This window comes from Bactrocera tryoni, chromosome 1 (genome assembly GCF_016617805.1).
Source record: "Bactrocera tryoni isolate S06 chromosome 1, CSIRO_BtryS06_freeze2, whole genome shotgun sequence".
In the NCBI taxonomy this organism is placed as follows: Eukaryota; Metazoa; Arthropoda; class Insecta; order Diptera; family Tephritidae; genus Bactrocera; species Bactrocera tryoni.
The window spans coordinates 80,565,590-80,579,267 of NC_052499.1; the positions used below are offsets into that span (position 1 = coordinate 80,565,590).

Below are 13,678 nucleotides of genomic sequence, written 5' to 3' on the forward strand. Positions count from 1 at the left end.
CTAAGATACTACAACATGGAAAATAAATTCAATTAAATTAGTTAAGCAAAAACGGTTCGAAATGATTTGCAATAAACACGGAAACAACAACTTTAACTCGACGCAGTGCTGCAGCAGCAACAACATTTAGCTGCGCTTCGTCGGCTTGCAGCGCGAGCCCTGAAGCATTGCTGTGTTGTAGCGCATCTCGACGCAGGAGGCGTGCAAAGCGCTGGCTATAACTTTAACAATTACCGCTTTGCGTACTTTGTGACGTGAAATACCTGCAGATGGGGACATTTCTGTGTGTGTGTGAGTGTATGCGGCGGCGTGGTTAATTGTGAAATCTATTTAGTCTACTATACATTCGATTTTAACAAGCGACTGCTTAATCGTTCAAAGTTTCAGTTCTACTGCATTTCGCATATATTTTTGTAATATAACAAAATTCACCGCACAAACACAATTACACACTACGAAATATTCTCTAGAAATATACTATGTACGACTTTGTTGTGCACTGAAGTAGACGCTGACGTGACGCACGCTGCTTTCTAAAGCACTCTAAATAGTTTGCTATTGCTAAGCTTCTTTCCTTTCGCTGCAGTTTTTTGTTTAGTGAGTTTATTGTTTTATTGTTCGCGCGTTTACTATGCGTTATGGTGTATGTGTGTAAGTGTGTGCTCACTATTTGCATACCTTAGTATTAAATAAATGTTTTATTTGTTTTTGTTTTCCTGTTTTGCTGTTTCATTCCATTTTCGTTATTTTATATCTTTGTTTTTGCTTTCAACAAGTTGACTTAAAGATTACTAAAAATATTTAATATATTTATATGCATAATAGTATTGTTTTACATACTTTGCTTGTATATATATATTTATGCTAATTACAGTGGAATATTTGAAAATAGGTTTATAGTTTTATCGCCGTCATTTTAAATGACGTTTAAATGGTATTTTTGTTTGTTTTGTTTATATATAAATTTTGCTTCTGATTTTCTTTTTGTTTTTACTTTCCAAGTGTATTTTGCATGCATAAATCTCACACCAGTTTAAATCCACGCACTCTCAACGTTCACTTTGTGACTTAGGCCGGCGCGCATGAGTTCGTAAATTTATTCTGGCGTTTCCAATGACATGCGACTGCTCCTTATGCGATTCTGTGCATAGTTGTTCATATTTATTTTATCGAACTATATTACCGTACCACCGGGAGGCGCCGCTTGACTTGGTGATAAATGCTGTGGTACATTTTGCTATAGGTTGTGGTACAAAAACAAAACAACATATGATCAGCACAACATTTGCGTAGATATTTTATGCATACTTACGGTTGCATAGCCGGGCCGGGCCCATGTGTAGATAAAGCCATCTTGGCACGCGGTTAGGAAGCAATCTTCACGAAATATCAACGCCGAGAGACGCTCATGCGCGATTTTCTTGCATATCAGCGGCTCGAGCAGTGGACATTCGTCGAAGCGTGGACACGAGGGTGTGCCGATCAGTTTCATGGGATCGTAGGAAGTCACTACAGCATTGGATGCTGCGCTCAACGATGAGCTGTGTGAATGTGTATTGGATTTGCCCAGCTTAAGTGAACCGAAGCTATGCGCCGTCGTGCTGCTGCTGCCAATGCCGCCGCCGGCGCCGCCACCGCCACTATTGTGGTCGTTGCCGCTGGCTGTCGCGCTGCTACCCGCACCATATGCTTGGTGGTTGTGATTGCTGTTATTCGTTTGGTTGTTGGACTTGAGCAGACTCATGCCCTTACGATGTGTGCGATGCGTCGCCGCAATTTGTGACGCATCAAAGGAACCAGTTATTGAGGAGGTCGTCTTCTTGTCCGAGTTGCTTAGAAAGCTGAAATTCGAAAAGCGCTGCGTGAGGCTGTTGAATGCCGAGACGCTCGAATCTGAAGACTTGGTGGAACTATTCGAGTTCTTGCTGTTGTAGCCGGACGTGGAGACTGTCGAAGCGGTGTCCTTGTTGTTACCTTCAATGGAGTCCGATTTGGTGGCACTGATGCAGTTGGGAAATTTTATTGAGTTACCTGTTGCATTCACCTTGTTGTTGGCATTGTTTGCTTTGATGTTACTGTTGCTATTCCCTGTTGTATTGCTGCCGGCTGGCATTGCCTCATCCGGTGGCGTATTGGCGTTCGACGATTGCGATGATATGGTGCAGTTCGCTGTAGAAAATTTACTTGAGCTGCTGTTGCTGTTGTTCTCAGGCGCTACTGTTTCTTTCGTTGGACTGCTGGTGTGTTGTGGTGGTGAGAATGGTGCCGATATATTACCTATGGCTATTGGCCGTATCACTTTGATGCCATCCGCATCGATACCGCCGTTCATATAACTAGTATCATTCAAATTAACGCTATTGACTCGTTGACGCAGCGACAATGGGTGTCTCAGCACATCCTCTGTTATGTCCCACAGACAAATTTGCGTATCCTGACTGACCGAGCCCAGACGATAGCTAATCGCCAGTTTATCCGGTGCCAGCGCCGCTGATGACGATGCATCCGAACGAAACGATGCTGAATGTGGCCGCTGTCGTGTATGATTCGGTGTGGAGTTCTTCTCATGCGCAATGCTGCTGACACCGGGTATGTAATCGAAGCCATTAGCCGTTGAATCGGCCGAGAAACGCGCCTCTCGCCCAATGCCGTATTCGTTCATTTGATTTTCGTCGTCGGAAAAGTCACCGCCATCCCAGTTGGTGTACGATGTGGTGTAGGGATCAAATGCCACCACGGACACCCATGAACGATGACCTTGACCGCGTGCCACTACACGTCGTTCATGCAGCGACCACACCGTCACCAGGTCATCTTCGCCGCCGACCACAATGTATTTGCCGTCTGGCGACCAACACACACACAAAAAGCCACCGAAATAGGAACGCGCTATGCCCAGCAACTCCATGGTGTCATAGTGAAAGACACGCAGAAAGCCATCCTGCGAGACGATGGCCAAATTGGAACCACATGGCGAGAAGCAAAACTCGTTGATGCAGCAATTCTCGGTGTTGAATATCCATTTGTACAGTGGATTACGCGTCGATTTCGATTTGCAGGTGAGTATTGTATAGCCGTCGCCCATTTTAAAGGGCTGATAGTTGGGCGCAGTCGGTGTGCAAGGGAGGTCCTCGTTGTATAAATACAGATTGCCTGATGCGTGCGAAGCCAAAAATAAATTCGGTGAATTCGGTAACCATTTCAGGCATGTCACTTTGGTCTTGTCAATCAGCCGCTGAAGTCAAAAGTTTAATTAATTATTTTGTTTCGATTTTTCAGTTATTATTTATATTATATATCTATACCTCTTCATTGTATAGCTTGCGCAGCTCACGTGGTCCTGGCTGTGGGGAAACGAGCTGGATTTGCCCTGTGGTGAAACCGACGAGCAGCGGCGCGCCAGTCGAGGTGGCTGTAGTCGCGTTGAAGTCATGACAACTCGGATTGGTGCCTTTATAGAACTTCTTGTCGATCGGTTTGGTCATTTCTGCACCCTATAAAAAATAAACAATTTTAAATTCATTTTCTTTATTTACGATTAAAAAAATTACAAAACTTTATAAGTATTTCATTGAAGTATGGGCTTTAGTTAGTCAACAAAGAAACAAAAAAATATTATTGGCTGGCATTTGTAAAGAAGTGTGTATGTATTTAAATTAAGTTTTGATAAGTTGCTGACGTCAATGTTTTTAAGTTAAGTATATTTATGCTATTTTGATCCGATCTAAACTACTTCTGCAGAAATTGTTGTTGTTGAGATTGTTGTGTTGCCTTGGACAATAATCTTTGCCAAATTTTGTAAAGATATCTTCACAAATCAAATGAAGTCTTCCATACAGGTATCGGATTTTGAACGATTAGTTTGTATGTCAGTTATATACCAAAGTAGTTGTTGTTGTTCTTGTAGCGGCAGAATTCTCCCGAGTTCACAGTTCTTGACCGAATACAAATTTGGCGTCTGTTCCGGTTACGTAGACCCGACTGTCGTGGGAACATTACCAAAATGGTTCAATATCGGCGGTTTTGATTTTTTTGGGGAAAAAGGGTGAGTGAAAAATTTTAGATGCACACATATAGGGACAATTACATATGTCTAAAGCGAATCAGCTCATCACGCTAATCATTTATATTTGTCTCTCGGGAGGTTGATTAGACTTTTGAACTCAGGGAGGTTATAGTCACCCATTAGCAACTTTGCCTGACCTATGCCTGTGAGTTGTTGTCATTGCTTTGCCTTTCTCTCCTCCTTGCTATCTGGACTAACCGCAATGCAGGATTCCGGTCCTCCCATCCTAAAAGAGCCGGCCGTTCCCCGACAGTCGGGTCTAAGTAACCGAAATGGGCCCGGATTAAAATCCGGCCAAGGACTACCAATTCGGCACAATTCCTTGAAATTACTTCAGGAATATTTTCTACCAAGAACAACAGCGGGCAAGCTAGTCGGCCAGTTCATTATCGCCTACACGCTATTGACCTGACACTAAGTCTCTACAAAGTTACATACCAATAGAAAGTGAATCAATTTAGAAACGTGATCTTCTGATATTATTAACATACATACATATTTACTGAGTATTGTGACTGTTACAAAAAAAATTAATATTCATTTGATTGATATATTTTTTCATTATAAATAATTTGTTTGCATTGTCATTATGATAAAAACTAACGTCAACATCATTACGATCGATCTAATAGTAAAGGAAAAATTATTTAATAAATATATAGAGATTTATGATATAATCGCAAAAGCTGTGGTGTTATCTTAAATCACCGATTAAGTAATGTAGAATTGATGATTTGCATTTGCGAACCATTTTGAGCTAATTCATCACAATATGATCATGCCGTCAATGAAAGTAAAGTCTGTAATTGATTTGATGCCTCATTTAATAACTAATTACACTTGAAAGAGTAGGCAATTAGCGATTCTTTACTTCCTAATACAGAAACATACAATATTCACCTACATACATACATATGTGGATATAAAAATTAATTGGCTTTATTTTTGAGTTGATAAGTTAGAAAATGCTTAACTAATAATGGTGTTATCACGGTGAAAAGCGTTTTATATGAGCTGTGGATAATAAATAAAGAATGTTTAGGTTGCTACAACTTGAAGAGATCGAAAAATGCATTACACTCACTTAAAAATAGCTTAAAATTCTTGAAAAGTGTGTTACTGTGGGTCAAGACATATTTTATAAACCGCTCCCACGACAATGGGGTCTAATTAATGGAAAGGCACGTGGACTTTTATCCGGCCAAGGACTGTCAACTCGGTACCATGCATCGACATTACTTCAGAAATATTTTCTGCTGCTTCAACAACCAAAACATATTTTATGTAAGTATAATCATGAAAGAAATTCTTTTGGCAGCTCAACTTTCTTAACAAACACGCTGAAGACGAAATCAAGGTCTTTATTAAATGAATTTGTGCTATAATTTCTTTCCGGCTACTCGGAATTTTCCTAATAGAAAAGTAAACAATTTTGTTGAGATTTAAAAGTAACTTTATTTCAGTTATCTTTTCAAAGACTCTCCAAGCGGCAGTTGTAAAGCATTAAATACTATTTTTGGAAAATATTATTTATAGAAGAATGTTTATAAATATAATTTTTTTATCATTAAAAGCACAAGCGGTTATTTACATCAACATATAACAAAATAAATATTCCATACAATGAGAAAAGCACAAAACCAGCTGTGCGCCTGTCCTCCCCTCACACGTACAATCCCGAAAACACCTAAATAAAAGAGAAATGCTTAGCTTACTTCTACAGCTGGATGGAACCGGCTGCAAGCACGCAACCTTAAATTCATTAATCTTTGACGTAGTCATGATATATCTACTAGTATTATCGCTCCAGAAATAGACAAATGTGCCTCAATATAAAATATTCATACATACATACACATATGCATACATACATATGTATACTTATTTTGTAGCGTCTCAACTGTAATTATGATATGCGAATATGGCCATAACGACGAAAGTGGATACATGCAAAGCATGCGAAGAGATTATACACTAATAATATTAGATTAAAAAAATATATACACATACATACATATGAATATGTATATGTATGTAGTGCATATGCTTGTACATCATAGATATACATACTTCATTTGTTCGTTTACATAATTAGTTTAGAAAATTTACAAAGTAAAAAATGAACTAAGGGTGTGAACAAAAAACGTTGACGGTATCAAATATCTATGAAGTTGTATAGGGCGCATTAGGGTGTCACCTATGATGTTTTTTAACTCATTTTTTTTTTAATGTGCACAATCGGTTCCCATACAAAAACTTTTCCTGTAATACAAATTTTTTTTCATAATCTTTATATTTTTAAATTATTATTTGGTTCCATCTGAAATTAACAGTTTTCTTCTAAACATCTTAATTAATTAATTGACAAATAAAATTTTAATGTATTTAAAAAGATAGAGCCATTTAAAAAACAAATCAAAGAAAACCCGTTAATTTCTTTTGCAAGGAAGCTGTAATACCTTTCAAAATTTATATCTTATGGCAAAAAGGGCATAAAAAGAGCGCTTTATCTTGTTTTGAATAGCCTAGTTTGAGTAACAGCTTTAGCTATATATGTACATATAAGCCCGATCCGAACAATTTATTTGGATATTATACCTTTACCTTGTATAATAATCCAAGCCAAATTTCGTGAAGATATCCCATAAAATAAAAAAGTTTTCCATACAAGCACTCGATTTTGATCGGCCATTTTGTATGTCAGCTGCATTTAATATTTCCCTAACAATTAATGATACTTTCTAAAAACATTTGGCATTATAAAAATACCCGAACACCCTAATACGGCTAGTTACAATCAGCTGCTTGCAACTGTATTACGGCAAGCGCAGCTTGATGCTTTAAGCTTTAGATCAAACTAAAAAACGAATATTGCAGCCTGTATATGAACTAAAAACCCACAAGCGAAATTGTAAACAAACAAACTCACATACACACATCTATCTACATAGACTTATTTGATTGAAACAATAACATGTGCGTCCACATAAAGTCGAAGACGAGTACTTGAATATTATATAATTAAAAATTGTGTTTTTCCCCCTTTCTTGTCGATCACATTACTGCCAAAAGTTTGTGATATCATGCTTGAAGGCGCTATGACCGCCATGAACGGCAAGAACTTCATGCTCAGCAATAGCGACATTCAACAGCAGCAGCACCCATCGTCGTCACCATCAATACACGCGATCATAAGAACTGTCAAGTTTAAGTTTGATTCGTGGCGATTATCTTTATAATTGTTGCGTAAGAGTTCAGTGTGACACAGCCGAGTGTTGTCACTGCTCATTTGAGTATCATTGTTGCTTCTCGGTAGTTACTGGCGGAGTGCGCGTGTATAGTATTAATGCCCACTGACGACTGCCATGTTTACATTTACACAAGTGCATTCTGTGAATGTAGTTGTATTCAATTGACGTTTTTGCAGTCGCAGCTATGTAAATGTACTTATTGTATGAGTGTACATACATATGTATGTAAGTAAATGCTTTGCTGCACTTGCCACTTTTATTGTTACAATTCAGAATTAAATTGTTGTTGATGGCAACGGCGCGCAATGGACACCAGCGTTTACAATTGCTCAAACACGCGCCAGTTGCTCAGTAGTAGGGTAAACATATATGCATTCGTTTGTATGTATGCACCCTATCGAAATGGAAGTGTCATCATAAATGGGACATCGTACTGGACAACGCTTGCAACATACTAACCTCCTTGCAAGTGTTCTATAATCTAACGATTATTATCAGAACAAGTTTGTGTATTACAACCATATTTCGGAGTTTGAATGGTTTTTTTTTTGTGTGTGAATAGAAATTACATAAGCATTATACATATATGTATGTACATCTCAGAAGGATCTGTAAAATCTTATCAAATTCCCCTTCTTCATTGATCAACCCAGTATTTTCCGAGCCTTTATCCATGCAGACATCGAAATTTTACTGCTACAACGATCGCTCTAACGGTTATAATAACAACAACGGAAGATTTCTAAACTCCATTAAAACGAATTTCCGACAAATGTCCAATAAATGTTGGTGTACTTATTTATATGCACATGAGTGTATGTAAGAATCTGAATTGAATAAAAATTGACTACATTCAGCGCGAATGCTTGAGAATCAATTAAGTATATCCAATTGAAAAGTTTGCCATATACATATTATAACTGAACGTTAGATAATTTCTGAATTTGATTTCATGAGTGTTTTTTTTTTGTTACAAATAAAATAACTTTTATATATAAAATATTTGCGTAAAAGAAAAAACGATGTTGTTGTTTAAAACTTTCAGTATATTTTTTCAGTCTGGTTAATAAGCGTAATAGTGAGTTTCTTGGGAGAATAAAAAAACAAAATATATAAATAAGAAGAAAAAAACGTTATCTTTGGAAGCTATATGCTATCTTAGTTTGATCTCAACAATTTGTTTGGTAATATACCGTTACCTTGGACACTAATTTTATTTCTTGTCAAATAAAATAGTTTTCTATATAAAAATATTTTTCCTATATAAACCACATTAGATCGATCAGTGTGTATGGCAGCTACATGCTATAGTGATCCGATATAGGAGTTCTGATAAATGAGCAAGGAGCTACTTTACAGGGGAGATAAGAATGTGTGCAAAATATCATATCGATTTTCAAAATATTACGGAAACAGTTATATCTTATCTCGTCTCATTGAACATTTATTTATATATTTTATAGGGTCTCCGAAGACTCCTCTCCGTTACAAACTTGGTATCAATCTTAATACTCCCTGTGAAGGGTATCAAAACAATCAATGTAATATATTAAAAATATCTTTGTAAATAAATAGATATTTGCCTTTAGGGTAACAAGTCTCGCGGCAGGTCTGTACAATAACATAAGCTCAAACAAGCATGCGGGTAAATTTCAATTTGTAATTTCTCGATCACCCAAAACTTTGCCTATTAGATGCCGCTTTAGAGCATCGTTTACAGCGAACGACTGTGTTTTTTGTTGTTGTGGCAGAGCATACGACTAATCGAGCCCAGTGGTCAGCTGCTGCACACAACCGCTAGCCGCACAACAATTGCCCGACAAATTAACCGATTGTTTGCAAATCATTTGAATGCATTTTTATACACATTCACACATATGTATACGTTGCAATGAGTAAACAAACTCGTTATATTTCAATTTTCATTTGCCACAAGCACTGCAGTTGTTTTGCTTTTTCAATTTTATACCAAGCAAATTCATTTAATTTCCTATTACAGCAGTTTGTTTTGCATATATTTATGACAATTCCTGTCTTTCTGTGTGAATCTAACACAATCTTATTTTGCAGGTTTGTTCTTTTACTTTACTTCATATTTGCATACTACACGAGCAATTTAACATTATCAACGCCAGCCATTACTTGTAACAATTGGTTGCAACTTGCAGCAAACAGCATGTATCACAACAACAACAATTTGGCAGTGTGTTAACACTTAGCAATCGTCCATGGAGTGACTGTGGGAGTTGTGTGAAAGTCGCTTTGACTGCTTTGCAGATGAAATGTCGGTATGCAGCAGCAGACAGACGCGCATTAGATAAGATAAGAAGTGTGTTTGTTATTTATTTAAATTCGTGTTTAATTTATACTTAGACTTTTAACAGAAGTAGAGAAGAAGTATGGCGGTGTTACTTTTGAAATGAAAAGGTGGTACGTATGGATGTGCCTTGCGATTGTGTAATCGCATTTAGAGCCCAAAACTCAGCTACGGCATCATAAAAATATTCTACTAATAATCGTTTTCATTTACTATCTATGAACTACAAACATAAACTTTATGATATATTTTTATTGTTTTACTGTTACAAGTCATTTACCTTTTTCACTCCTCTAAATGCATAGACGTATAATTCCCTGCCGAAATTGAAACAAATCCGATCACCTCCATAGATTTGACTAGCCAGACCATTTTGTCCATCCGAGCCACCGTTGATCATTGTATGCATAGAAATGCCCGCACCAAGTCGCGCATCCATGGTAGCTGGCACACCGTAAGCAGCCTGTTGTTGACCATTCACTAAAGAACCAGTGGCGGACGCATTGCTACCATTCGCAGAACCATCACCACTTCCTTTGGAATTATTTGTTGCAGAACCATTCACATTGCCATTTATAGAGCCAGCTATAGCGGTGCTACCACCACCGCTTGTGCCACTTATTGTATTTGGACACGGGTTATTATTAGGCAGCGACACAATGGAAACACGCACTTGCGGTGAACTTTGATTGGTATTGTAGCCAACACGATTTGGACGGGAGTACTCAGACAGCGTGAGTAACCGGTAGGTGCCTTCACGCGTCACGAACTGAGTCTTCAAGTCGTCCTTGACATTCGGATCGAGTTGTGCGGCCATTACTCCGAATCTATTATTTGTTTTGACTTGCTGAAGGTTGTATTAGCCGACTACGCAAGCGGCTGATTGTTTTCAGCTAATGTGCTAGTGTTAAAGTAGGTAAGTGGGTTTGGCGAAAAATTGTTCAAATACCTTTTGGCAACCCCCCTCCACCTTAACCCACCGACCGACTCGTTGTCGTCACAGCTCTTGTGGCACTCGCCACTGACTTGCTATCCCCTAATCGTTTGATCACACAACCACCCGACAACACAATATAATAAAGGAATGCTAAAACACTTGCACGTTATCTATTTGCTGCTTGTAAAATTCGTAACTTTTCCTATAACTAAACTTGTTTCTCGATTTATATGCAACGCGATATAAGAATTTTCTTTTGCAAGGGAATCACTATGACCACCAGTGCTATTCTTCCTGGCAGTAAGTGGGCTTGGGGGCGCGGCCGTATGAGTTGCTTTGCCACTGCTGCATTTGTTGTTGGGAGGAATTTTCTTTTCGCTTTTCACACTATATGCATTTTCATTCTTGTAATTTCAAAATCGACCACACGACGAAATCTCATTTTTTATTATACACAAATGTGACGTAAATTTTCGGTTACCAATTGGATTATTTAATTTATTGTAATCACTTAGTCCACCGCTATTTGTAATTAGAACTTTTTGCACTTTTTCACAATTTTCCGTCGATTTCTTGCGTTTTTACTTTCATTCTAATTTTTTCTTATTTTCTAATTGACATTTCTCGCTAATTTGACAGTTCTCTGATAAATTCTCTGATTTGACAGCTGAGCAGAATGTTGCCGTGCAACATTCTCCGGAACAGGTGACATAAAATGTTGCTTAACGACAAGTGCGTAGCTATGCAACGATAGGTGGCGCTAAATATTATTAGTTTCACATGCAGGTGACGCAGTTGGTGATTTTGTTGGACTAGAAGAAGTTTGGTTACGAATTTGCAAGTGTCAGCGCTTTAAAAGTATTTTAATTTCTCTCAAGTCCAAGTGTCGTCTATGATGCTCACTCGTTTATCGGTAATGCACGCTATGTTCTACGTTAATTTCTCATCTTCCATTTTTTCTAGATATCTAGAACGAAGAATGTTTCTTATTTATAGAAAAATATAATATTTAACGATAGAAGGGAATCAGTTAATATGTATTAAGCAAATAATGAGGAGACAGTGATCAATGGCATTGACAGAGCTAATCGGTCAGTGTAAAAAGGTTGCCTTTGCAATACGCAAACATATATATGTACATATACGCACATTCCTGTATAGCTTTCCCTTATATTTCTACTTACGCATTTGTTACACAACTGGGGAACTTACATTGAACTAAGCAAAGATATTTATAAAAAGAAAAAATAAAATAAAGTCTTCTTCGTAAAAAGTCTTCAGCAGAAGTATAAAAGGGTTACCAGTGACACCCGCGTGGTCATTCAAAGCTAATTACTTGGCGCATCTAACGGGATTTGCAGTTAACGATGCAGCTTATAAGTGAGTTAATTTTATTCCAAATAACTTTTATCAAAGAAATTTTAACCTTTTGTAGCTCACATACCGCTGCTCCTTGCGCTTAGTGCCAGCCTTTGTTATGCTTCGAGCAGCACGTACGATGGCAAGCCGGGTTGCAAGACGCCGGGCGAAATCGGTAATCTGTATAGAAACTTTTGGGATCCGATGCGTTATTGGCGTTGCATTGGTTTAGATATGGAGCCGCTGCGAGAGAGTTGTCCCGATGTTACCGCCTTCCAACAGAGTTTGGGTCGTTGTGTTCCGTGGCGATATTGGAAATGGGAGGTGCCTGTGTATCCGCCTAGTTGTCCCACTGGTGTTATGTGCATACAAACGGAGCCACAGCCTTCGTCATTATACCTCCAAGAATTATATCCACAACAAACGCCGCAAGCTTTATCGCCAATAAGTCCGCTTTATCCACGAGGTCCACAGCAAACACTAGTACCTACAAGTTCGTTATATCCTTATGCAGCGCCGCAAGCATTTATACCTACAAGTCCATTATATCCTCAAGCTTTGCCGCAAGCCCTAGTGTCAACAAGTCCATTATATCCTCAAGCTTTGCCGCAAGGCCAAGCGTCAATAAGTCATCAATATCCTCAAGCAGCGCCACAAACATTAGTCTCTCACTTATATCCCCAAGCATCGCCGCAATCCCTAGTGCCCACAAGTTCGTTTGCACAACCACAGGTATCCACGAAGCCGCAATTTATAGGTCCACTAACACCGCAGCCGTCACCGTCTCCCCAGAATGTGCATTCTCCTCAACCCTCGCAGCCTTTTGTGTCGCCACAGTCTCCTCTAGTCTGGAGTTCGCCACATCTGTCGCCGCAGTCTCAACAGGTACTGAATACACCATATCCGATGATTTCATCACGACCACAATACCCAGTGGGTCACAACGTTTAAACTGATTGACTAACCAGAGAAACTACTTGGAGAAGGGTTTCAGAGCTTGACTTTTATATAAATATGTATTTGTATTGATTTTATTAAGAAGTTATTACATTTGGTGCTGGTGAAATAGAGACTTTTGCCCTTGGGACTACAGCCAAGACATTACCGTAAGTAGAAGTGACTCTTTTAAAATTGATGGAAAGTCGATTATGGCAAACTAAGAAAATTAAAGATCTATACATAATCTCTTAGCGGATACTTTGCGCCATGAGAGCTTTATTATTACTTCGGAAATAAATAGGCGGACTACTCGAAATCTTTTCCATACTGTTACCCTTGACATTGTGGGACGAGTTGTCTCCTATCAGGGTATTTATTTTAAGTTTCCTTCAAAGTAGATAACACGAAACACCCGAAATCCTACATACCATAAATGATACGTGACAAGGTGAGTCGATTTAGCTTTGTCCGAGTCTCTGTCCGTGAATACGCGAAATAGGAACTGAGTTGTTGAGTTAACGATATGGAACTTTGCACACATTCTTTTCTTCTCAAGACTCTGCTAATTTGCTGGAATCGGCGATATCTGGCTACTATAGCGTATAGCTGTCATACAAACTGACCGATCGTACTCAAGTTCTTGTTTGGAATACTTAATTATTTGTTGAGGTATCTTCACGAAATTTGGCAAAGATTAATATTTAATGCATTCCTACAATATTCGAAAATATTGTTTAGATCGGACTACTATAGCATATAGCTGTCATACAAACTAACCGATCGAACTCAAGTCCTTGTATGGAATACTT

The 13,678-nt window shown here is 38.4% G+C and overlaps 2 protein-coding genes across 3 annotated transcripts; one reads left to right on the forward strand and one right to left on the reverse strand.

Moving 5' to 3' along the window:
- Positions 1-381: 381 nt before the first annotated feature.
- Positions 382-11,162, reverse strand: LOC120770803 (WD repeat-containing protein 20). 2 transcript variants are annotated; one of them, XM_040098391.1, is made up of 5 exons: positions 9,915-11,162; positions 3,306-3,494; positions 2,032-3,235; positions 1,313-1,974; positions 382-1,237 (listed from the first exon to the last, which is right to left on the reverse strand). In XM_040098391.1, the coding sequence occupies exons 1-5, from the start codon at positions 10,449-10,451 to the stop codon at positions 1,175-1,177; spliced, it is 2,655 nt and encodes an 884-aa protein (XP_039954325.1). In that variant the 5' UTR covers positions 10,452-11,162; the 3' UTR covers positions 382-1,174. The 2 variants fall into 2 exon arrangements, with proteins under 2 accessions (XP_039954325.1, XP_039954319.1); XM_040098385.1 differs by having other exon boundaries at positions 1,313-3,235.
- Positions 11,163-11,938: 776 nt separating this feature from the next.
- Positions 11,939-12,881, forward strand: LOC120777751 (tyrosine-protein phosphatase non-receptor type 23-like). Its single transcript, XM_040109289.1, has 2 exons — positions 11,939-11,951; positions 12,007-12,881. Exons 1-2 carry the CDS (start codon positions 11,939-11,941, stop codon positions 12,879-12,881), a joined length of 888 nt encoding a protein of 295 aa, XP_039965223.1.
- The last annotated feature ends 797 nt before the right edge of the window (positions 12,882-13,678 follow it).